At 46.0% G+C, this 24,834-nt stretch overlaps 1 protein-coding gene across 2 annotated transcripts; it reads left to right on the forward strand.

Moving 5' to 3' along the window:
* The first annotated feature begins 1,665 nt into the window (after nt 1–1,665).
* Nucleotides 1,666–19,746, forward strand: ANKRD9 (ankyrin repeat domain 9). Of its 2 annotated transcripts, none has more exons than XM_068254629.1 (2): nt 1,666–1,769; nt 11,045–19,746. In XM_068254629.1, the coding sequence occupies exon 2, from the start codon at nt 11,107–11,109 to the stop codon at nt 11,995–11,997; it is 891 nt and encodes a 296-aa protein (XP_068110730.1). In that variant the 5' UTR covers nt 1,666–1,769; nt 11,045–11,106; the 3' UTR covers nt 11,998–19,746. The 2 variants fall into 2 exon arrangements, with proteins under 2 accessions (XP_068110730.1, XP_068110731.1); XM_068254630.1 differs by having other exon boundaries at nt 11,083–19,746.
* The last annotated feature ends 5,088 nt before the right edge of the window (nt 19,747–24,834 follow it).

Consider the following 24,834-nt stretch of genomic DNA (forward strand, 5'->3'; position numbering starts at 1 on the left):
TATAGGGGAGGTGCTGGGAGTCTATGCTGGGACTTGTAGTGCTACACTAGCTGCAGGTCAGTGAATGAGTATAGAGGAGGTGCTGGGAGTCTATGCTGGGACTTGTAGTTCCACACTAGCTGCAGGTCAGTGAATGAGTATGGGGGAGGTGCTGGGAGTCTATGCTGGGACTTGTAGTTCTACACTAGCTGCAGGTCAGTGAATGAGTGTGGGGGAGGTGCTGGCAGTCTATGCTGGGACTTGTAGTGCTACACTAGCTGCAGGTCAGTGAATGAGTGTGGGGGAGGTGCTGGCAGTCTATGCTGGGACTTGTAGTTCTACACTAGCTGCAGGTCAGTGAATGAGTGGGGGGAGGTGCTGGGAGTCTATGCTGGGACTTGTAGTTCTACACTAGCTGCAGGTCAGTGAATGAGTGTGGGGGAGGTGCTGGCAGTCTATGCTGGGACTTGTAGTGCTACACTAGCTGCAGGTCAGTGAATGAGTGTGGGGGAGGTGCTGGCAGTCTATGCTGGGACTTGTAGTGCTACACTAGCTGCAGGTCAGTGAATGAGTATAGAGGAGGTGCTGGGAGTCTATGCTGGGACTTGTAGTTCTACACTAGCTGCAGGTCAGTGAATGAGTATAGAGGAGGTGCTGGGAGTCTATGCTGGGACTTGTAGTTCTACACTAGCTGCAGGTCAGTGAATGAGTGGGGGGAGGTGCTGGGAGTCTATGCTGGGACTTGTAGTTCTGCACTAGCTGCAGGTCAGTGAATGAGTGGGGGGAGGTGCTGGGAGTCTATGCTGGGACTTGTAGTTCTGCACTAGCTGCAGGTCAGTGAATGAGTGGGGGGAGGTGCTGGGAGTCTATGCTGGGACTTGTAGTTCTGCACTAGCTGCAGGTCAGTGAATTAGTATGGGGGAGGTGCTGGGAGTCTATGCTGGGACTTGTAGTTCTACACTAGCTGCAGATCAGTGAATGAGTATGGGGGAGGTGCTGGGAGTCTATGCTGGGACTTGTAGTGCTACACTAGCTGCAGGTCAGTGAATGAGTATGGGGGAGGTGCTGGCAGTCTATGCTGGGACTTGTAGTGCTACACTAGCTGCAGATCAGTGAATGAGTGGGGGGAGGTGCTGGGAGTCTATGCTGGGACTTGTAGTTCTACATTACCTGGAGATTGATGAAGAAGTGTGTGAGCTGTTATGATGTGATTTGCAGTTGTATTTTAACTGGAGAATAAATGAGATGTTGGCAGGCTGGATCTTGTAGTCCATTTACAAATAAGAATAGTGCTGTCAGGCAGTGCTGGGATTTGTAGTTCACCGATAATAACTGGTGAGTTATTGGCAGACTGGCAGTCTATGCTGTTACTTGGATCAGTGCTGGGATCTACCCATGAGACAGCAGGCTGTGCTGGTATTTGTAGTTCCCGGGTGAGCAGAGGGATGATTATGGGATGGAAATGGAATGATAGTGAGTGATGGGACAAGAGCCTCCCCGCTGTCACTCCAACTCTGACAACTTTCTGCGCTGCTGCCAGCTGGTGACGTCACGCCTCGGCTCTCTGCCAGCGCCAATGGGAGCGGAGAGGCCGGGCAGGCAGCCAATCAGCGCGGGGCGGACAGTTCCGCGGTACTGACGACCTTCAGGACTCGGGAATAAAAATGCCGAGAGAAGTGCGAGAGGGTTTGCTGGAGGAGCAGAGCCCGGGGGCCGCGCAGGACGGGAGGAGATCCCGGGGGCCGCACAGGACGGGAGGAGAGCCCGGGGGCCGCACAGGGAAAGAAGAGGTGAGTACAGCTGCTGCCTGAGAGCTAGTGCATGCACTGGTGAACTACAAACTCCAGCATTCATTACCAGACCCTGCAGATTCAAGACCCTCCACCAGCTGATGAGCCACAAACCCCAGCATGTCCAGCTAGACCCCTCCACCAGCTGATGAACCACAAACCCCAGCATGTCCAGCTAGACCCCTCCACCAGCTGATGAACCACAAACCCCAGCATGTCCAGCTAGACCCCTCCACCAGCTGATGAACCACAAACCCCAGCATGTCCAGCTAGACCCCTCCACCAGCTGATGAACCACAAACCCCAGCATGTCCAGCCAGATACCTCCAGCATGTCCAGTTAGATCCCTCCTGCAGATGATGAACCACAAGCTCCAGCACGTATTTCCAGATCCTTGAGGTGATGAACCACAAGTTCCAGCATGCACTACCAGCCCCAGTTTTTCCAGATCTCTCATGCAGCTGATGCACCACAAGCCCCAGCATGCATTATTAGCTCCAGCAGTTCCAGATCCCTCCTGCAGCTAGCTGATGAACTACAAGACCCAGCATGTCCAGATTCCTCCTGCAGCTGATGCACTAGAAGACCCAGCATGTCCAGATCCCACCTGAAGCTGATGAACCACAAACCCCAGCATGCATTACCAGCCCCTGCAGTTCCGGGTCCCTCCTGCAGCTGATGAACTACAAGTCCCAGCAGTTCCAGATCCCTCCTGCAGCTGATGCACCACAAGCCCCAGCATGTCTTGCCACCACCCCTCCTGTAGACTGTCCTGGCACTGCCTTGCTCCTGTGGATTGTCCCGGCCTGTGTGGTCTGAGGATAATGCTGTGTAATGGTCCCACGCTGCCTCCCCTCCTGCTTCCAGCATTGTAATGCCTCCACTATGCAGAGAATTCCCTTCACCCATCTGCTGGGATATTCCCTTATATATATACTGCATGCAGAGAGCCGTGTATGGTGACTGTCACTGTGTCCCTCCCCTCCTCCTGCAGAGCACACAGATCCCTCACTGCAGACATCCACCTATGTGTCCTGTATGCTGTGCCAGTCATATAGGGTGACTCCTCCCCCTTCTATAGGCTGCATACTATGACATTGAGGATATGGAGGTGTAAAGGGATTATTGATAGAGAATACATTATATAATGGCCCATTATATAGTGCATGCAGCTGTGCAGGCAGATAATAGGCTATGCTTTGCATTGTGCTAACATATATCTGCTATGTGTGGCATTGTAGTAACATATATATGCTAGGTATAGCATTATGATAACATATGTGCTTTGTATGATACCACAGTAATGTATATGCTATGTATGGAATTGCTAACTATGGAATTCCGAAGACATAACAAAAGTTGTTTAGATGATACCTTTAATGACTAACTGAACAAGATTTCTTTGCAAGCTTTCGAAACTTTAAAGGGGCACTACAGCAAAACATTTAAAATATGTGCAACCATATACAAATTAAAAGTACATTTTTTCCAGAGTAAAATGAGCCATAAATTACCTTTCTCCTATGTTGCTGTCACTTACAGTAGGCAGTAGAAATCTGACAGAAGTGACAGGTTTTGGACTAGGCCATCTCTTCATAGGGGATTCTCAGCAAGGCTTTTATTCTTCATACAGATATTCCCTAAAAAGGATTTAAACAATGATGCTTGCCAGCTTCCCTGCTAGCTACACAGGTTTTTGGCAGTTGGACAGAGCAACTGCCATTCACTAAGTGCTTTTGAAAATAAATATATCCCTGAGAATCCCCTATGAAGAGATGGACTAGTCCAAAACCTGTCACGTCTGTCAGATCTCTACTACCTACTGTAAGTGACAGCAACATAGGAGAAAGTAATTTATGATTCATTTTACTCTGGAAAAATGTAATTCTTATTTGTTTATGTTTGCACATATTTTAAATTTTCCAGTTTTTCGCAGTAGTGCCTTATTAAGTTTCTTCTTCAGGAATATTTCAGAACTGGATCAGAACCATACAAAGTACTGTCACATGCTCAAGCGTAGCTAAAAATCATATATAAACGGCAAATCATATATAAGCCTGAGTATGTGACCGCACTTTGTACGGTTCTGAATCAGTTCTGAAACATGCCTGAAGAAGAAACTTAAAGTTTTGAAAGCTTGCAAAGAAATCTTGTACAGTTAGTCATTCAAGGTATCATCTAAACAACTCTTGCTATGTCCCCGGATTCTCTCCATGACTGATACCCGACCACATGCAACTAATTATGGCATTGTAGTGCAGTAGAATCCCTTTATAGTAAACTCCAAAGTACCAGGAAAAGTAGTTTACTACAGTGGGATGCGAAAGTTTGGGCAACCTTGTTCCTGTATAAATCGTCAAAATGTCAGTTAAATATATCATATAGGAGACACACACGGTGATATTTGAGAAGTGAAATGAAGTTCATTGGACTTACAGAAAGTGCGCAATAACTATTTAAACAAAATTAGGCAGGTGCATACATTTGGGCACTGTTGTCATTTTAATGATTCCAAAACCTTTAGAACTAATTATTGGAACTCAAATTGGCTTGGTAAGCTCGGTGACCCCTGACCTACATACACAGGTGAATACAATTATGAGAAAGAGTATTTAAGGGGGTCAATTGTAAAGCTGGCCACTAACGGTCCAATTTCTAGCGAAAAATCGTTCACTACACCATCAACTAACCAATCATTGCTTCCTATCTATCATGACCACCAAGAAAATCCAAATCTTCGTTCGACGAAAATTCATTCGGGCGACATTTTTTTCACTCGTTCATAATCGATTGTGTCCATCAATGGAGATTATTTACAACCAATCCGATCAGAATTTCTGATCGCTCGAACGATTTTTCGCTAGAAATTGGACCGTTAGTGGCCAGCTTAAGTTTCCCTCTGCTTAATTTTCTCTGAAGAGCAGCAACATGGGGTCTCAAAACAACCCTCAAATGACCTGAAGTTGTTCCCCATCATGGTTTAGGGGAAGGATACAGAAAGCTGTCTCAGAGAGTTCAGTTGTCTGTTTCCACAGTTAGGAACATATTGAGTAAATGGAAGACCACAAGCTCAGTTCAAGTTAAGGTTCAAAGTGTCAGACCAAGAAAAATCTCGGATAGACAGACGCGACGAATGGTGATAACAGTCAGAGTCAACCCACAGACCAGCACCAAAGACCTACAACATCATCTTGCTGCAGATGGAGTCACTGTGCATCGTTCAACCATTCGATGCACTTTACACAAGGAGATGCTATATGCGAGAGTGATGCAGAGGAAGCCTTTTCTCCGCCCACAGCACAAACAGAGCTGCTTGAGGTATGCTAAAGCACATTAGGACAAGCCAGCTTCATTTTGGAATAAGGTGCTGTGGACTGATGAAACTAAAATTGAGTTATTTGGGCAAAACAAGGGTCATTATGCATGGAGGAAAAACAACACAACATTCCAAGAAAAACACCTGCTACCTACAGTAAAATATGGTGGTGGTTCCATCATGCTGTGGGGCTGTGTGGCCAGTGCAGGGACTCGGAATCTTGTCAAAGTTGAGGGACGACTGGATTCCACTCAGTATCAGCAGATTCTGGAGACCAATGTCCAGGAATCAGTGACAAAACTAAAGCTGCGTTTGGGCTGAATCTTTCAACAAGACAACAACCCTAAACACTGCTCAAAATCCACTAAGGCATTATTGCAGAGGAACAAGTACAACGTTCTGGAATGGCCATCTCAGTCCCCAGATCTGAATATAATTGAAAATCTGTGGTGTGAGTTAAAGAGAGCTGTTCATGCTCGGAAGCCATCAATCCTGAATGAACTAGAGATGTTTTGTAAAGAGGAATGGTCCAAAATACCTTCAACCAGAATCCAGACTTTCATTGGAACCTACAGGAAGCGTTTAGAGGCTGTAATTTCTGCAAAAAGAGGATCTACTAAATATTGATTTCATTTCTTTTTTGTGGTGCCCAAATTTATGCACCTGCCTAATTTTGTTTAAACAATTATTGCACACTTTCTGTAAATCCAATAAACTTCATTTCACTTCTCAAATATCACTGTGTGTGTCTCCTATATGATATATGTAACTGACATTTTTTATCATAACAACCAACGATTTATACAGGAAAATCATGACGATTAACAAGGTGGCCAAAACATTCGCATCCCACTGTATATATATATATATATATATGCTATGTATGGCATTATGATAGTGTATGTGTTGTGTAACAGCCGGTTCACACTGGCCATTAAGGCAGTCAGTTTAGCGGATCCTATCAGACCAGACCCTAACGGATGAGGGCGGTTCCTATGTTAATCAAAAGTATCAGTTCACATAGCTTGGTTCAAATGGTTCTGTTCAGCCTGTTCCCTTGAACGAACCGCAAGTTTTGGGAAGGAGCGTTTTTTCCGGATCAGCGGATGCGTTGTATTCTCTGCGTGCTAACGGAATGGTGGATCGCCGATCAAAATCTGATGCCCAATAAAAACTGATCCATTTGACAGATCAGTTTTTGATCTGTGCAGTGTGAACTGGCCTTAAGGCTTTGTTCACACTACAAGAGCTTTTTAAGCGCTAGAGATTTTCAAAACTCTTGCTAATGCAATGCTATGGGGGATTTTTGCAAAATCGCATCGCTCCAGTGTGAACACACACATAGAGAACATTAGCAGGAGCTTTTAAAATCGCAAAGCTCTCAGAAAAATTCTTGTAGAGTGAACCAGGCCTGTATGATATTGCAGTAACATATATGCTATGTATGACATTGCACTTTCCCCAACACACAATGCACAGACTATATGGGGCTGTATAGATAATCTATACAATGACTTCCTAGGTGAAGAGTAAACATTCTGTGTGATCTCGCAGTATAGTGACCTGCCCATTCTGTAGTGTGTACAGACACTGAAGCGAAAACCAAAAAATTATGATATAATGATTTGTATGTGTAGTACAGCTAAGAAATAAAACATTAGGAGCAGAGACATAAGTCTAATATTGTTTCCAGTACATGAAGAGTTAAGATGCTCCAGTTGTTATGTATGCAAAAGAGCCATTGAGCTCCACAACTTTCAAAGTCGCAGAGAGCTCTGTCTTCAGAAGCTTGTTATTTTAACTGTCGGTCACTGTATTTTCTTTTTCTCTGCAAAGGACAGGTCAATAGTTCACTGGCCTGCTCTGTAAAGTAGTGTGTAAACTGCAAATATTAGAGAATGAGGCAATGTTATAAAAAAACACTAACTGAAAATAAAAATATGACAATATTTTCTTTGCTACTAATGTTCTAGTAAATATCCATACGACACAACCAATTCAATATATCATAATTTTTTTTTTCCGCTTCAGTGTCTCTTTAAAGAGGAGCTGTTAGGTATAAGGTCTCAGAGAAAATAAACACATATATCAGTAGCTAAAGATTGGCTGTACTTACATTACATATGCATTTCACTGTCCACGTTTGGATTTCACAGAATTTGTATATAGTATATGCAGAGATAGATGCTCCTGACAGCTCATGGCAGGCTCCATGTTTTTCTGTCAAATGTGTCGTCATGTCCTGCCTGCTTCCTGATCACAGATAAGCTTGTACTAAATAACACAGTGTGCAGTGAATATTAATGAGCCATGTGGCTAGGAACAATAGCTGACTCCTGCAGTGTAGTCTGCCCGAGATTTATCAGTGCTATGCGATTACAAGCTGCTGTAAGGTCTCATTAGCAGCCGAGGGGAGAGCCCCAGAATGCTTTGCAGTAATATGCGGCTTGCGTCTTCTTAAGAATAACAGACTTGCTGATAAGCACACATCAAAGGTAACTGAGATTTTTATCTTCACTAATTGCTTTTGGGCTTCCTTCTAAACTGTTTAACACAGGAGAATAGAGGTTTAAATTAGCTTCTGCAGCCTGACAGTTACTCTTTAAAGAGAACCCGAGGTGAGTTTGAAGAATATTATGTGCATACAGAGGCTGGATCTGCCTATACAGCCCAGCCTCTGTTGCTATCCCAAACCCCCCTAAGGTCCCCCTGCACTCTGCAATCCCTCATAAATCACAGCCACGCTGCTGACAAACAGCTTGTCAGAGCTGGCTGTGTTTATCTCTATAGTGTCAGTCTGCTGCTCTCTCCGCCTCCTGCAGAACTCCAGTCCCCGCCTGCATCCCTTCTGATTGGAGGGAAGGGATGGGGGCAGGGACCGGAGCTATGCAGGAGGCGGGGGAGCAGCTGAGACTGACACTACAGATGTAAACACAGCCTCACAGCATGGCTGTGATTTATGAGGGATTGCAGAGTGCAGGGGGACCTTAGGGGGGTTTGGGATAACAACAGAGGCTGGGCTGTATAGGCAGATCCAGCCTCTGTATGCAGATAACATTCTTTAAACACACCTCGGGTTCTCTTTAAAGTGAACCGAGCATCATTTTTAACACCCAGGGCAGCTCTATAGCAAATTAAAAATGCATTCTAAAAATGTGGTTTATTATAAAAAAAAAAACCGTTCATGTTACCTCATTTTTTTACATCTAAGGGTTAAAATAGCCACTTTGTCCGTCCGGAGATGGTGGAAAACAGATAAGAAATCACCTCATTAGACTTAATTGACCACAAACAAACCCCCATTGTACTTCAAACAGAAAACATCAGTTACAGTTGAAGAATTTCACACCTAGCCTGGACAATGCCAGTTGTAAAATAGCAGGGGTTGAGCTTCTGAACAATGGCAGCCCTTGCAGCTATTTGAAGCCAGGAGCTGCTTGGAGCCCTTTAAGTATTTACATTAATTTAGTGTCTTATACATCCATGTAGATGCAGCATAGCGACTGTCTATTCCAGTGATGGCTAACCTTGGCACTCCAGCTGTGACAAAACTACAAATCCCATCATGCCTCTGCCTCCCCTAGTTATGCTTAGAGCTGTCAGAGTATTGCAATGCCTCATGGGACTTGTAGTTCCACCACAGTTGGAGTGCCAAGGTTAGCCATCACTGGTCTATTCTATATCATCTATACATATTGGACAGTATAGTATTATAGTGTGTGTGTTGTCGTGTACTTATATAGGGACAATATACACATACACACACATACTGTGTATTGCATACATGTAGCAGTTGTGTATATGCCTGTAGTATCTATACTTACAGCAATAGTATATGCTTTGTGTGTGTGCTACGTAATGTATGCCGCCTGTGTGTGCTGTGTTGTTGGTACATCTATATACATACATTTCTTGCTTTCTATATTGAATACTTTCAGTCATTAGCATGCTTGTATATCCATGCTGTGGAGGGGGAATGACCGAGTGTCTTAAAGGACTCCTGAGGTGAAATAGTGATGCCATATTTACTTACCTTGGGCTTCATCCAGCCTCTAGAAGTCTTCTGTGTCCCTCACTGCAGCTCCGATGCTCACCGGTGCCCTGCTGGTCGCCCGCAAAGCTCGCCAACCCACCGACGGGTCGGTGCTTCTGCGCATGCGTGCACGGACGGCTTAGTGCGCCCACGCCACTGGGCGCACACTCTGCCTGCGCAGTATATGCGCTGATGACGCTGGCTCATTTATGCATGGCCACCCATGCGCACCCGTGCGTGCGCAGAAGCACCGACCCGCCGGTGGGTTGGCGAGCTTTGCGGGCGACCAGCAGGCACCGGGGAGCATCGGAGCTGCAGTGAGGGACACAGAAGACTTCTAGAGGCTGGAAGAAACCCAGGTAAGTAAAGATGGCATCACTATTTCACCTTCGGGAGTCCTTTAAAGAGCAAATATTCTATATAGACATTGTTCTGAAGAGGATGCGCAAAAGTGGGGCCCGACTTCTTTCCTCCCTCTCTGGCCCAGGGCTCCCTCCCTGTGTCCCCTAATAACAGGGTAGCGACAGCTTAAACAGTCTCACCTGATCCAGCACTGGAGGACACTGCATGGGGTCTCTAATCTGTCCTCCAGTGGCCGCCACCACTTGCTTTCTACTTTCTGGTTCTGGCCCACGTACACCCATGAGAACCAGGATGTAGAGGGTGGGTTGCGACCACTGGAGGACGGAGCGGAGGCGAGGTCTGATGCAGTGTCATCCAGCGCTTGATCATGTGAGACTGTTTAATCACCTCTGGTGCTGCTATCATGCTATTAGGGGATGCGGGAAGGGACACCACGAGACACCAGGGATGCTGTGTGAAGGAGGGAGGGTTGGGCATTTTACACCAGGGAAGCTATATGAAAAAGGGAGGGGAGGGCACTAGATCCCAGGGAATGCTATATAGGGGAGGGAGGGGGTTACTAGGCACCAGGGAATGCTATATTGGAGAGGGAGGGGTCCACTAGACGCCAGGGAATGCTATATTGGGAAGGGAGGGGGTCCACGAGACACCAGGGACTGCTATATAGGGGAGGCGGGCCACTAGACATCACGGAACGCTATATAGGGGAGGGGGGGTCCAATAGACACAAGGGAATTCTATATAGGGGAAGCTATATTTAGGGGTGTACAGTGTTCTCCCTAGAATTTTTTTTCAGCCGGGTGGCATGAAAAAGTAGCCGGGTGGGGCGAGATGAGAGAATCCAGGGCTGGTGCTTCTATGTGCAACTCTGCTTACAGCATAGGAGGAAGTGAGCCGATGACAGCCAGGTGCTCACCAAAACTAGCCGGGTGGAGCGCCCAGCTAAAAGAGCCTGGGGAGAACACCGGTTGTATGATTTGGTTCTGATTTTTTTTTCATCTTCTAAACCTAGGTGTGTCTTATAGTGTGAAAAATACTGTAGATTCCTTAGCCATGCCCACACACGACATACATGTTGGCGAGATTTCCTACAGATTTCTCATCAGATTGTGGCATGTGTGGCAGCATCAGATCAATCCCATGGAGTGTGTGTGTTAGGCCCAGTGCACACCGAGCGGTTTTCGGAGCGATCCGCCGGCCGCATCCGCCTGGAAAAATGCTTGGCTAAATAATTCCAATGGTATGGTGCACACCGGCGGTTTGAGGTTTTTGCCAAGCCGCAAACGCGCCTGCTGCTGCGCGTTTGCCGTTTGCTAAAAAACCTCAAACCGCCGGTGTGCACCACACATTGAAATACAATAGCCAAGCGTTTTCACTGACTGATGCGGCTGGTGGATCGCATACAAAATCCGCTCGGTGTGCACCCGGCCAAAGATCTGCTCTCTGCTCCCAAAACCGCTAGCGTTTTGACGATCTGCTAGCGGTTTTGGTGTGCACTGGGCCTTTGTGTGTACCTCTTCTCCACCAGCAGCTCTGGGTACTGACTGTATATTGCTCTTGCAGATGGAGGCATTCCCTTAATGGCTGATGTTTGCTCCTAGGGGGCCTGGGCCAGAGATACGGATATGCCAGGGGGCGTGCACTGGAGGTCTGCGGGCGACACGGCCGACTACAAGTCACAGAAGCAATGCAAGAATACATCGTTTGCCTTCTACCAGGCGGTACGGGACTTGCTGCCCGTCTGGGCACTGGAGGACATGAGACTGATGGAGGCCCTGCACTGGGAGGAGGGGGGGCGTGTCAGCTCTTACACGCCCTCGGAGGCCCTGCTATATGCCCTGGTGCATGACCACCTGCCCTACGCCCGCTACCTGCTTAGCCACTTTCCGAACGATGCCCTGGCAGTGCCCAGCAAGAATTTCAGCTGCTGCCAGTCTGCCGCCCCTCATCTCACCATGGCCGTACGCTACGACCGGGCCCAGATCCTGCGGGAGATTCTCACCACCTTAGGGACCTTCCCCCCTGGCAACAGGGCTGCTTACCTCAACCGCCATGGGTGCCAGCAGATCGAGCTGGGCAAGACTCCTGTGCATTTGGCCTGCGAGTTGCAGAGGGCCGAGTGCCTGGCATTGCTGCTGGGTCATGGCGCTTGCCCCTACGTCACAGACTGTAGCGGGGATACCCCCCTGGACTGCCTCCTGCAGCTTATTCGCAGCAGCCCGCAGGACATGCGTTTTAAGCGCTTGTGTCTGGACTCCCTCCTTCTCTACATGCCCGGCAGGATGCCCCCTTCCATCCGGCATAGGCTTCAGGAGAACCAAGGTGCCTGGCAGGAGTTACTGGGTCACAAGCTCTATTCCTGGTTGACGGGTTCTTCGCCTGCCAGCCTGTTTACTTTGTCTATGCAGAGCCTGCTGGGGGCGCTACCAGCTACCCGATTCCCAGAGTCCCTGGAGGAGTTGCCCCTGCCAGACTTCCTCAGACCCCTGGCCTTAAAAAAGCAAAGCCCAAAATAGAGACTTTACAGTGGAAGTGTGCCTGAGAGCTGGGCCTGAGTGCCCAGCACCCCCTGACAGCCATAATGGTGTGTTAGATGGGGGCGTGGCCTTAGTGCCTATCACCTCTGACAGCAGTAATGGTCTGATAGACAAGGTGTGGTCTGAGAACCCAGCCCCCCTGTCAGTGGTATTGGTCTATTAGAATGGGCGTGGTCTAGGTGCCCACCCCCCACCATCAGCGCTATTGGTCTGTTAGACAGGGCTTGTCCAGCCCTGTCAGTGGTACTGTTCTACTAGACAGGGAGTGGCCTGAGTGCCCAGCCCCTTGTCAGTGGTATTGGTCTGCTAGAGAGGGAGTGGCTCAAGTGCCCAGCCCCCTGTCAGCAGTATTGGTCTTCTAGACAGGGCGTGGCCTGAGAGCCCAGCCCCCCTGCCAGCGGTATTAGTGTGAGATGCAGGGGGGGGGGGGGGGTCATACCATGGGGTTAAAGGTGGCTGGAACTTCATGGAAATTTTTCCACTGTTTTCCTATAATTTTCCTACAGCAGACTGCTCCACCCTCCATGGGGTTTTTATCACTGTCTGGGTTCTGAATAGAAAGTTTTCCGCTCACTTGCTTCCCCGGTGTCAGATTGATAGAGAACAGAACATTCTGCAGTTTTGCAGCAGTGTGGATGAGTGTTAGCGTGTCTGTAAAGGTTTTATTGCTGTCTGTGGCATCAGAGTCTCTGTAAGAACAGGTCCAACAAGGACACAGACCACAAAACAGCCCGAAACCTTTTTTTATCTCTCTTCTGGACAGAGTGGGGAGAAAACTGCTTCTTGTGTCTTTCTCTTTCAGATCCCCCGGGGAAAGGAAGTGAGGTCATGTTCACAGTGGAACGTTGCGATGTGTTTCCTGTTTAACAGGAACGTGGCGGAATAAAAAAGTCGTTGCGCACATTACCCTTGCATTGCGTCGCATACGGTGAATGAAATGTATGCTTCACTCCTACTGTTAATATGCACGTTTAATGCGTTAGCATACCGCGACCCGTTATACCACAACGCACCCGCCGCACTGTGAATGTCGCATAGGTGGTGCATTGCAGTGCGGTAAGCCGCGTTACAAAGCAGTCGTTACACCGCAACGCACCACTGTGAACGGGGACTGAATCTTTTCAGCAGGGTCACAGATAACAGTAAAAGGCAAACAGATTTTCTAGCCCTTTCAGCACCACCAGAACCTGTTTTTATCGCTTTCTGTGCCCCTTCTACACAGTTAAACCGATTCATTTCAGGTTGTTTGGGAACCCGGGGTAGGAAATTAGGAGAAAGCTCTTTATCTGGAACCCAAAGAGCAATAAAAATCTTGATATTGGTGCTACACCTTCCTTACTCTAAAGTAATATCTGGTCCAGCCAGCACTAACTCTGGTACCTGTAGCACTCCTGGCTGTAGGGTAGGACTACAAGCATCAGCATGCTCTCCCAATCGCTGGCCTGCTACCCATGCTATGACTTGTAGTCCTCTACAACCACTCGGGATATAGTGAATATGCTGAAAATTCCACATTCATGCACATTGGAAATGGACCAATAGAGGAGCTAGTATGGCTTAGGTGAGCTAGCGATAAATTCCACAGGGGACAGTTCTCCAATAACAGCAATGCCTACAACCTGAAGCATTCTAATTGGCTGAATTGTGTGGGTGTGGTTTACTACAACCTATCTGAAAGCTAGCAGTTGTAGAGCCAACCAACCAATCACGTTAGCGGAATTTCTCACTGGTAACTTTCTCACTGTCTCACCTCAACCACCCTAGCGCTCCAATGAACTGCAACGGAGGTATTTGGTCGGTCCATTTCTATGCTGCATTCAATTTGCATCAACTCAGGGTTTATTAGTATGTCAGTAGCAATCCCTAGCTACAAGTAACCCCGATATAAGTTATAAGTGATTGGCGTTTATTATGATCAGTATTGCTGAACTAAGCTTGACTGAAGCCGCAGTTCACACACTTTTTACTTTATATGCATTTACTTTAACATATTTTTTAAATTATGTTGTCCTAAATGCATATACTAAAGGGTGCGCGCTTTTGCGGCAGCATATTCCTGGGTACTTATCCGTTAGCCGGGCGCATCCGGCAGGTGGCGCTAATTACTATTCCCCCTCCAGGCTGCCATGGATAGTAAGGAAAGATGTAACTCTGGTGGAGTTTTGTCGCCACCTAGAGGATGCGCCCGGCTAACGGATAAGTACCTATTCCTGCACTGCGGCCATATATGTATGTATAGTATGGGGGAATTCAGCAAGGCTGACTTGGTTTGCTCATATTACTTCTATTGTTTATGGTACACTTGCCTTGACAAAATCAGGGGCGTAACTATAGACCCTGCAAGGGATGCAGCCACAGGGGGGCCCAGTGATTTCTAGTTATGCCCCTGTACAGAAGCATGGAGGCTGCCAGTGCTGATCTTTGGAAAACGAGCGGATCGCTCAATTGGTTCATTTTTAAGATGCATAAAATTTGCATAAACTCAGAATAATTAGCATCTCATTGATTTGTAAGTCCCTCCCCTGGAATAGTTTTTTCGGACATTTCCATACAGTTCCAGATCTGCATATTTGTTCCGAGTTAGCTGCTTAGAAAGTTTCCTAGACAGATGATCAGCATTTGCAGATACAGGTCTGCTATGGCAGCCTCCATACAGCGCATGTAATCTCAATGATAGTTGACACTAGACAGGGCAGGATTTTGTACCATAGAGTATCTTCCAGGTGACGATATTGCTAAAACCACCACAGAAGCTTCTACTCCACCTCACTTATATTCTACTTCAGGATCCGAAGCTGTTTTATCTGTAGGTCGGTGTGAGGTTCCTATACACCATCTAATATCAGCCCAATCAACCTTCTGATTCGATAATATTTAGACTGCAAAGAGGTGGGGCCTCTTGGGATGATGCAATCAGGGCGTCAGCAGAAGCCCCACCCACACGGTCTGAAAACTGACTTGCTGAACTCTCTGGTCTAGGTCATGTGATCAGAGTTTCAAGGCTGGATTTTAAGCAGCTGATGTCTCATTTCACAAGATAAGGTAATTGTTAGGATAATAAAGCTGTTATATTTTAAGTTTGCGTTCAGAAATGGGCTTTTAACCACCGATTCAAAGACCACAGACTAAACGTGGCAACCATCCACAGTGATCCAGCCCACCGTACTTCCCCACGCCCAATCGATTATAATTGCCACTTTTCCCAAACAATTTTTGATTAAAGGACAACTGACCTGAGAGGGATGTGGAAGCTGCCATATTTATTTTCTTTTTATACAATGCACATTGCCTGGCAGTCCTGCTAATCCTCTGCTTCTAATACTTTTAGCAGTAGGCCCTGATCAGGTGTCTGACTGAAGTGTGACTGGGTTTGCTGCATGCTGGTTTCAGGTGTGTGATTCAGACAGTACTGCAGCCAAATCAGCAGGACCAAGGCAGGCAAAAAGGGCACCAGATGGTTGGGTGCTGCTATAGGCTGTAATGTAAATTATGGCTATAGCAGCGTTCAGAGGGTAATTTGTGCGCCGGCAAAAAGTGGAACTCGAATATATGGAAAAAACCAGTGCAATTCCTCTGGCAGCCGAAATGCATCTTTCAACTGAGTCCACGGTGGCCTGGAGGGGGAATAGTAATTAACGCCGCCAGGACTTTAGCAGGGACAGGGTGAGCCATTTTTTTGCTTCACCCTGCGCCCGAATTTCTTGCGCTGTTTTTGGATGTGTGCCAGCAGGACAACCAGGCAACTAGTATTGTGTAAAATGAAATAAATATGGCAGACTCCATATCCCTCTCAGGTCAGTTGTTGACTGTTATTGGAAGCATATCCCTGATTCAGGACCTGGTAAGAAGCTTGAAGTATTAAGGCAGGGAACTGTGATAATTTCCCTTAACCCGTTATCGGCTTCAAAGGAATTATCTCATCTGAGATATGTGCACTGCACTTTTGACCTCAGTCAGCAGAACTGGTTGTGCTGTAAATTCTTTGAATGCTTTGCTGTCTCTCTGCTAGCAGAAAATATAGAAACTAAAAGCAGAAGTCTTCTGTAGCAAGGAAATGTAACAAATACGGCTTCTTTCACAGTGGGACGTTAAAGTCGCACGTTATAAAATACTTTAACGCAGAGTAACGCACAGCAATGCAAAGTCTGTGCGACATTCCTAGTGCACACGTTGTGTTAGTGTGTAACGTGTAGTGTTATTAAAAAGTGCTGCATGCTGAGCGTTTAGCAATGTATCTGCTGAGTTGTTTGTGTTGCACATGCTCAGTAAGGTTTTTTTTTTCTTAAATGTAACGCATGCGCCGTTTTCGTTCCATCAGAATGCGACGAAAACGGCGCACCAAGAGACACATAACGCAGTGCAAAATAACGTCCAATTTCATAACCTACATGCGCTGCGTTAGGGCCACGTTGTGCGACTTTAACGTCGCCTCAAACGCAACGTCCCACTGTGAAAGAGGCCTAAGAAATAAAAAAATGTCCTAAAATAAATTGGCCTGAAGCACTCGCAAGCCTCTAAATAATTTGGCTGCTGAAGGGTTAAAATAAAGGCTGGTACGCACATATGAGGCATGTCACGCCGCAGGGATTGGGATCTGATCTCTCAGGTGATATTACAGGGCCGAGGCTGTACAGTTGTGTATATATCAAGTATATACGTATCATTTATGCTAAAAGCCTTATAACGTAACAAAGGGAGACGAGTAGAACGCCCAGCGACTGGTCCTTTATTCAGTAAGGGCTTGTTCACACTTAGGGCGTTTTCGGGTTTTTTTTTAAGCGCCAGCGATTTTGAAAATCGCCCGAGAAGCGCTTGTGCAATGATTCCCTATGAGAGTGTTCACAGCTGAGCGGTTCTATTGCTTTCCGCTCACCAAAGCGCTGCCTGTACTTTCAGCATTTTGGTTCAACGGAAAGGTATAGGGAAATCGCAAAGCGCTTGAAAAAACGCTTTGTGTAACGAATTCTCCAGCGCTTTTTAGAATAAATACATTGTATTTATCCTTTTCCGGGTCAAAGAGTTCACTTCCTGACTGATGTCAAGAAGTGAAAAAACTAATCGAAACAAAACGAAAAGTGCTTTACAAAAATTGCTAACGCGCAGGTAAGGTGCTGCTTATTTTGTCCTCAGAACAAATTGTTTTTTTGCCTTTTGATATAAAAATTAATTTTGCCTGACTGACATTTATTTCAAAACAAGGGCTATGGATTGCTTGTGAGGACCGCTGGTGGAGGACACTAGCGCCACCGGCATAGAGGCCTCAGTATATTGGGGGCCAGTATTGTCACTTCAAAGCTGTTAGAGTACAGAGTCATCTCTAAAATTCAGACTTAGGCCCAGTGCACACCAAAACCGCTAGCAGATCCGCAATATGCTAGCGGTTTTGGGAGCTGATTTCAGAGCGATTCTAGGTATGTTTAGAGAGGTTTTCTAAACATACCTAGCGGTTTTGGGTGCGGTTTTGTGTAGCAGATTACACATATTGTTACAGTAAAAGCTGTTACTGAACAGCTACTGTAACAAAAATGCCTGGCAAACCACTCTGAAGTAGCGTTTTTCAGAGCGGTTTGCGTTTTTCCTATACTTTACATTGAGGACGAAACGCTTCCGAAATCCGCAAATGCGCAGCAGGAGGCACGTTTGCGGCTTGGCAAAAACCTCAAACCGCCGGTGTGCACCATCCCATTGCAATACATTAGCCAAGCGTTTTTCCAGGCGGATGCGGCCGGCGGATCGCTCCAAAAACCGCTCGGTGTGCACTAGGCCTTACTGCACAGAATTTTAGCATACAAATAAATTCCTTCAACTTTGCCCAGAATTTACCTTTAACATGGTAAAACAAAAAAATGGTGCTTTTATCAATATATAAAAATATGTATGAAAGTAAAAAAAAAAAAAAATGCACACAGCTCAATTGGTTCCCCAATATCCAGCCTTTGTGATGATATTGTTAAATACTTTTATGTTTTAGGCTACTGAATTTCAGCCTGGACAGATCGATTCCTGTGATGATGGAAATACACCTTAAAAAGGAACTATTACTTCCCACAATGCAATGAGGTTCACAGACAGGGAACTGTCAGGACCATGGTCATGACATCACACTGTGGGAGGGGTTTCGCCCCAATATCAGCCATACAGACCCCCCCCCCTGATGATCCGTTTGAGAAAAGATAAATATTTCTCGTGGGAAAGGGGGAATCAGCTATTGATTGTGATGAAGTTGAATATTGTTTTTTAAATTTGATTAATGCACATTTACTGTTTACTTTAGTAAAAAAAAAAAATAAGTTACTCCATATTGAATGTAAAGCCAGGTGCCTGTGAGGGAGAATATGTTGTTTTAAATCAGAAATCCTTTAGGAAAGAATACATTGTTAATACAGACAGTCCTTAATGTCACTTTAATATTTATATCAGTTCAGCTATGCAACTAGTTCATTTTAAGTTGGGTGCTTCCATCTTATGTTGTTACATATTAACCAATAAAGGAGTCTCAGGTTGTGATGTCATTTGCACTACTTCATATTTATATAGCAGACTTTGGGCCTTAAAGTGCAACCGTACATCTGAATACAGATATCTGTCTGGCCCCCAAGGTGCTTTTGCTAAATTGGACCCTAAATTAGAGATCTAGCTGCCGCCGCCTATCGGCCCTCCAATCCACACTGATAGTTATAAACAGTGACATCATTTTCCAGACAACCCCAGAAAGCAGACCGAGGGGCGCGGTTTCCATTTGGTGGAGGTGGAGCTATGATATCCTGTAGCTAAAATATCAAATGCCTGCTATGGCTGGAACAAACTCCTCCCCCTGTTCTGCCCCCTAGTTTTTTTTAGGTAGACAAGAGATGATGTAACTTTTGTTTACAACTACCAGTGTGGCTTGGAGTGGCTGTAGGCCAAAGTGACCTGATTTCTGTATCTATGACACGCTAATTGGGCTGTATGCACAGATCACTATTTTGTATATTGTATGACTACAGTTACAATTAGTTCACACCACAATGCATTTTCATACATGAAGTATGGAAAACGTAGAAATGTGCGCACAAAATCCTGCATGTGTCTTACAATGCCTAAAACTGAAGGGGGCGCAAGAGCCTGGGTCGTCCTTGGCAACCAATCAGCTTTAGACTATCATTAAAGGACACCAGAAGTGAGAGGGATATGGAGGATGCCATATTTATTTCATTTTAAACTATACCAGTTGCCTGGCAGTCCTACTGATCACTTTAGCTGCAGTGGTGTCTGAATTACACACCTGAAACAAGCATGAAGGTAAGTAATCTAGTCAGACTTCAGTCAGAAATATCTGATCTGCATGCTTGTTCAGGGGCTATGGATAAAAGTATTACAGGCAGAGGATCAGGAGGGCTGCCAGGCAATGTGTATTGTTTAAATGGAAATAAATATGGCAGCCTCCATATCCCTGTCGGGTCAGGTGATCTTGGACACCTCACAGATTGGCGTGTTGATACATGTTGCTCCAGATCGGGAAGCGGCCTGTTATCAGAGATGCAATGTACTGACAAGCACTTTACATGATGTACCACAGAAATGTATATATCTCAGCAGTGTGTATATATCTCTTTATGCTGTGTCCGGAGCCTGGGCTCTGTTTACCTCAGATTATCATTTCCGCAATTGTATTTACGTCTGTGTAGAACATAGTTTATTTATTTGTCATCTTTGTTATCCTCAACAATAAATCTTTATTGCAACGTTGCTGTGTGTGTCAGTATGTCAGTGTCAGTGTGTCAGTGAGGAATGCCTGGGAAATGTTTATATTATACAGAGTTCATTCTCTGTCAGCAACCTGATGAGTTAAACCAGTCAGGAGAGGGTAACAGAGCGGGCTATATTGGGAAATTGCACCCTGAACGCATTTCAAAAACCATAAGATCACATTCCTGGGTGGCATAGTGAATAGCTGGGATCCTCAGTTTGAGGGCTGGTGCACACCGAGCGGCTTTTTGGGCGTTTTCAGATCCGCTTGCGGCTGCGGATCTGCTTGGTCAATGTATCTCAATGGGGTGGTGCACACCAGAGCGGCAGGCGTTTTGCAGAAACGAAAAATGCCTGGGTGAGGCATTTTTTGGATTGCGGATGCGTTTCTGCCTCAATGTTAAGTATAGGAAAAACGCAAACCGCTCTGAAAAACGGCACTTCAGAGCGGTTTGCCAGGCGTTTTTGTTACAGAAGCTGTTCAGTAACAGCTTTACTGTAACAATATATGAAATCTACTATACTGAAAACCGCAGCAGCAATCCGCAAAACGCTAGCAAAACGCCTCATAAAAATAAAAAAAAGCGTTTAAAAATCTGCTAGCGTTTTGCGGATCTGCTAGCGGGTTTTGGTGTGCACCAGCCCTAAATCTGAGTCTGGATACTATCTGCAAGGAGTTTGTATCTTCTCCCCATGTTTGAGTGGGTTTCCTCTGGGTACTCTGGTTTCCTCCCAGATGCCAAAAATATGCAGATAAGTTAGTTGGCTTCCTCCTACAACTAGCCCTAGACTAGGATACATACACTATGCATTTATAATATTAGTAAGATAACACAGTAGGACATTAGATATATGACTATGGTAGGATTAGATTGTGAGCTCCTCTGAGGACAGTCAGTGACATGGCTATGTACTCAGTACAGTGCTGCAGAAGATGTCAGTGCTATATAAATACATAATAATATGGTAGGACACTAGACTATAAGTATGGTAGGATTAGATTGTGAGCTCCTCTGAGGACTGTCAGTGACATGACTATGTACTCTGTAATGTGCTGCAGAAGATGGCTTTGGATTATTATGTATTTATAAAGCACTTCATTGAAGATGACCACAAAGTGCGAAGCTAGTGCAAGAAAACGCAAGGCTGTGTAATGTGTGACAGATTTGGACAAAACATATTTATTTTGGGAAAGTTTGTATTTCCAAACTGAACTCTGTTGTCTAAACAAAAATTTTAAACAGGATGACGACATTTTTCAGTTTTCAAAACAATCTGGGCTTTCTAGTAAACGACATCAACATCAAGAGAACATGAATTTCTGCTGAAAGTTTAAGAGTAACTCCAGTATCCTAGAACATGCCCCATACACATTTTTGAGCCTCCTCTGTTTGACTAGTTTAAAACCCTTAAAAAAAAGTTTGCAGATACCTTAAAGCACACCTGAAGTGTAAGAGATATGGAGGCTGCCATATTTATTTACTTTTAAAGGGAAGGTCAGAGCAATGTAAAAGTAAATAAAAAATCCACTTATCTGGGGCTTCTTCCTGCCCCCTGCATCCGCCCTGTGCCCTCGCCGCAGCTCCGGTGGCTCCTGGTTCCCTCCGGTCGAGAAGCCGATTTCGTCGGTTCGGCCTCTGCACTCCAGCTCACTAGTCGTGCTGACGTCATCCGGACTGTATAGCGCAGCTACAGAACTACTGCACCTGCGCAGTACAGTCTGGATTCGGAATGCTCAAATCCGGAACCGGAAGAAATCCGAATAGTTATTATTCAGATTTCATCCAGTTAATGGCTCCCTGCACACTGCAAATCCCTTTTCCGATTCCGATTTGCAATTCCAATTTTCCCTGAATAAAATCAACAGAAAAACGGAGGAAAAAACGCAGCATGCAGTAACGAATAAAAATCGGATGTAAAAAAAAAAAGATTAAAAATCGGAATCGTGTGCAGGGAGCCTAAATCAAGTCACCTGTGCAGGGTGGGCAATCTTACCCAACAGACATCTTCTTTGGTTCGTCCCTCGGCGCCTCCCACGAGACTGTCCACGCGCGTCACGTGACTACAAACCCGGAAGGAGGAAGTATTTGTAGTCACGTGACGCACGTGGACCGTATCGTGGGAGGCGCCGAGGGACAAACCAAAAAAGACGTCTGATGGGTAAGATTACCCCCCCCCCCCCCTCCAGGTGATTTGATTTAACCTTCCTGGCGGTAAGCCCGAGCTGAGCTCGGGCTATGCCGCCGGAAGGCACCGCTCAGGCCCCGCTGGGCCGATTTGCATAATTTTTTTTTTTGCTACACGCAGCTAGCACTTTGCTAGCTGCGTGTGCAATGCGATCGCCGCCGCTACCCGCCGATCCGCCGCTATCCGTCGCGCCGCATCCGCCCCCCAGACCCCGTGCGCTGCCTGGCCAATCAGTGCCAGGCAGCGCTGTGGGGTGGATCGGAGTCCACTTTGACGTCACGACGTCGATGACGTCATCCCGCCCGTCGCCATGGCGATGGGGGAAGCCCTCCAGGAGATCCCGTTCTTTGAACGGGATCTCCAATCGCCGAAGGCAATCAGAGGGGCTGGGGGGATGCCGCTGAGTAGCGGCTATAATGTAGCGAGACCTTGTTTCGCTACATTAAAAAGAAAAAAAAAAATTTAAAAATGGCTTTTCTGCCCCCTGGCGGATATTGATAAACCGCCAGGAGGGTTAATCGGATGAAATCCAAATAACTATTCGGATTTCATCTGGTTCCGGATTTGCGCATCCCTGGTCTGGATGATGTCAGTGCGACTCGGACTCAGGCATAGTGGACATCCTGCGCCGGAGGGGACCCTGGGCCACCAGCGGTGAGCGGAGCTGCGGCGAGGGCACAGGACAGCTGGCGGGGGCTGGAGGAAACCCCAGGTAAGTGGATTTTTTTTTATTTTCAATGTTCTTGGATGGGTCCTTAAAGCAATACCAGTTACCTGGCTATCTTGCTGATCCTCTGCCTCTAATACTTTTAGCATAGCCCCTGAATAAGCATGCAGATCAGGTGATGTGACTGGATTAGCTGCATGCTTGTTACTGGTGCGATTCAGACACTACTGCAGGCAAACAGATCAGCAGGGCTGCCAGGCAACTGGTATTGTTTAAAAGGAAATAAATATGGCAGCCTCCATATTCTTCTCACTTCAGGTGTCCTTTGAAGCATACCTGAGGCAATTTAAAAAGAAAAAAAAAACACCTAAGAAGATCCTCCAGAGGCTTCTAGTAGTGGAGGTGGTAAAATTGACCAGTCATTGGCCAATCAAAATTGAATGTGTGTGCCAGGCTTTAGGCTGGCAGCAAGGGAGGAGTCTATTTTGGGAAGCTGCAGGATGACCCAGACATTCTCGGACATCAGAGATGTACATCTGCCAATGCCAGCCTGAAAGCCAGAAGTCCTGCAGATCCTCGCCACTGTGTGTTTGTGTTGTGCAGTGACTGGCGGCACTCCCAGAAAACCATCAGCCCCTCACGCCTCCTTATCAGCGATGCACACGGATGAAAGGCGGACTGCGATTATTCAGCAAAACATCACTAGTAGTGCCGCCCGCCCTGTTATCTGCCATTCATAACAATCCCTCAGCACACACCACAACATTCACTTAAAGGACCACTCCACAGAAAAAAAGCAAGCAGTTAAAGTCTGACAGGACCAACCAGTCCATCTCCTCACGGGGGATTCTCAGGGTTTTCTTTGTCTTCATAAGCATATCCTGAACAGCAGTTGATAAGTCGTATTTGCCATTAGGGAGGCTGGCTGGTATCTTACTATTTTACCAGTTACACTCAGCAACTACAATTCAGGAAATGCTTTTGAAAACAAAGAAAGCCCTACTTACTTTTTTTTTTAATCTGGAATGGCGCTTGAAGTGTATGTGTGTGCAGGTGGGGGGGACGGGGGGGGGGGGCTATGATAGAACATGGGATTAGAAATGTGCAGGATATTGATAGATGCAAGCACTATGTTGGTTGCCACAACACTTATTCAATGGATTGAGTTTGGTGTAAGAATCAATCACTTTGTGATCAGGGAGGGATTCGATTGGCTTGACATATCGGGCCACATCTATGTCTAGTTTAAAGCATATCTGAACTGGCATGTGACGTGATGAAATAAACATGGGAACATACAGTATAGTGCTAGTCCTGCTAACAACTTCTCTGATGTTCCTTTATATATCTAACATTGCATGGGTGCAAAAAAAAAAAAAATAAGGACTTGTATCTGTGCAAATAAGAGAGAGAGAAACAGCAGAATGCAGCCACCTGCTCTCCTGAAAAGTACACAGAAGCCAAAACACTTCTGTATGGCTGAGAGAACATACTGATAACAAGGAAGGGCTGTAAGGTCCAAACAGCCATTGTTTTTTTTTTTTTTTTTTTCTCTTCAGCTGAATGAAGCAGATTTCACATCAGACTGTCATGGCTGTCATTTAAAATTCAGTCTTAGAAATTCATGCCTTGTAACTTCCCCAAAGTCTCAGGGCTTGTTTCCACTGTTGCGACGCGATTTCGCCGGCATTCCGACGCTTGTAAAAACGCATGCTTTTTTTACCCGCGATTTCGCGTGCGATTTCGCATGGCAGGGTGCCATGCGAAATTAACCATGACACTGCCAGGGCAAAATAAAATTGAAAAAGGTGCGAAATCGCGGGTAAAAACGCATGTAACAAACGCATGCGTTTTTACTATTAAATACATTAGCGGCGATTCGCATGCATTCCACTCGCAGGCGAATTCGTTGGCTGTTTTGTGCGTTTTTTTACCGCTGAAAAAAACGCACCTCAACAACGCTACAGTGGAAACAGGCCCATCCACTTGCATTACATGTGCGAATCTGCATGCGTTGGACGCATGCAGATTCGCGATAGTGGAAACGAGCCCTCATATTTTTAATTTGCCATTAGTGCTACACATACAATTCATTATAAAATGTATTTTCATCTCAAGAAAGATGCTTTCCGCAGCTAAAGTCCAGTTTCCAGACAAGACTTATTGTAGAACATCTAATATTCACTTCAGCACAGATTCTTCCACCACTACAACAAAATAAGCGAATACGCTTA

The sequence above is a fragment of the Hyperolius riggenbachi genome, chromosome 9 (genome assembly GCF_040937935.1).
Source record: "Hyperolius riggenbachi isolate aHypRig1 chromosome 9, aHypRig1.pri, whole genome shotgun sequence".
Taxonomy (NCBI): Eukaryota; Metazoa; Chordata; class Amphibia; order Anura; family Hyperoliidae; genus Hyperolius; species Hyperolius riggenbachi.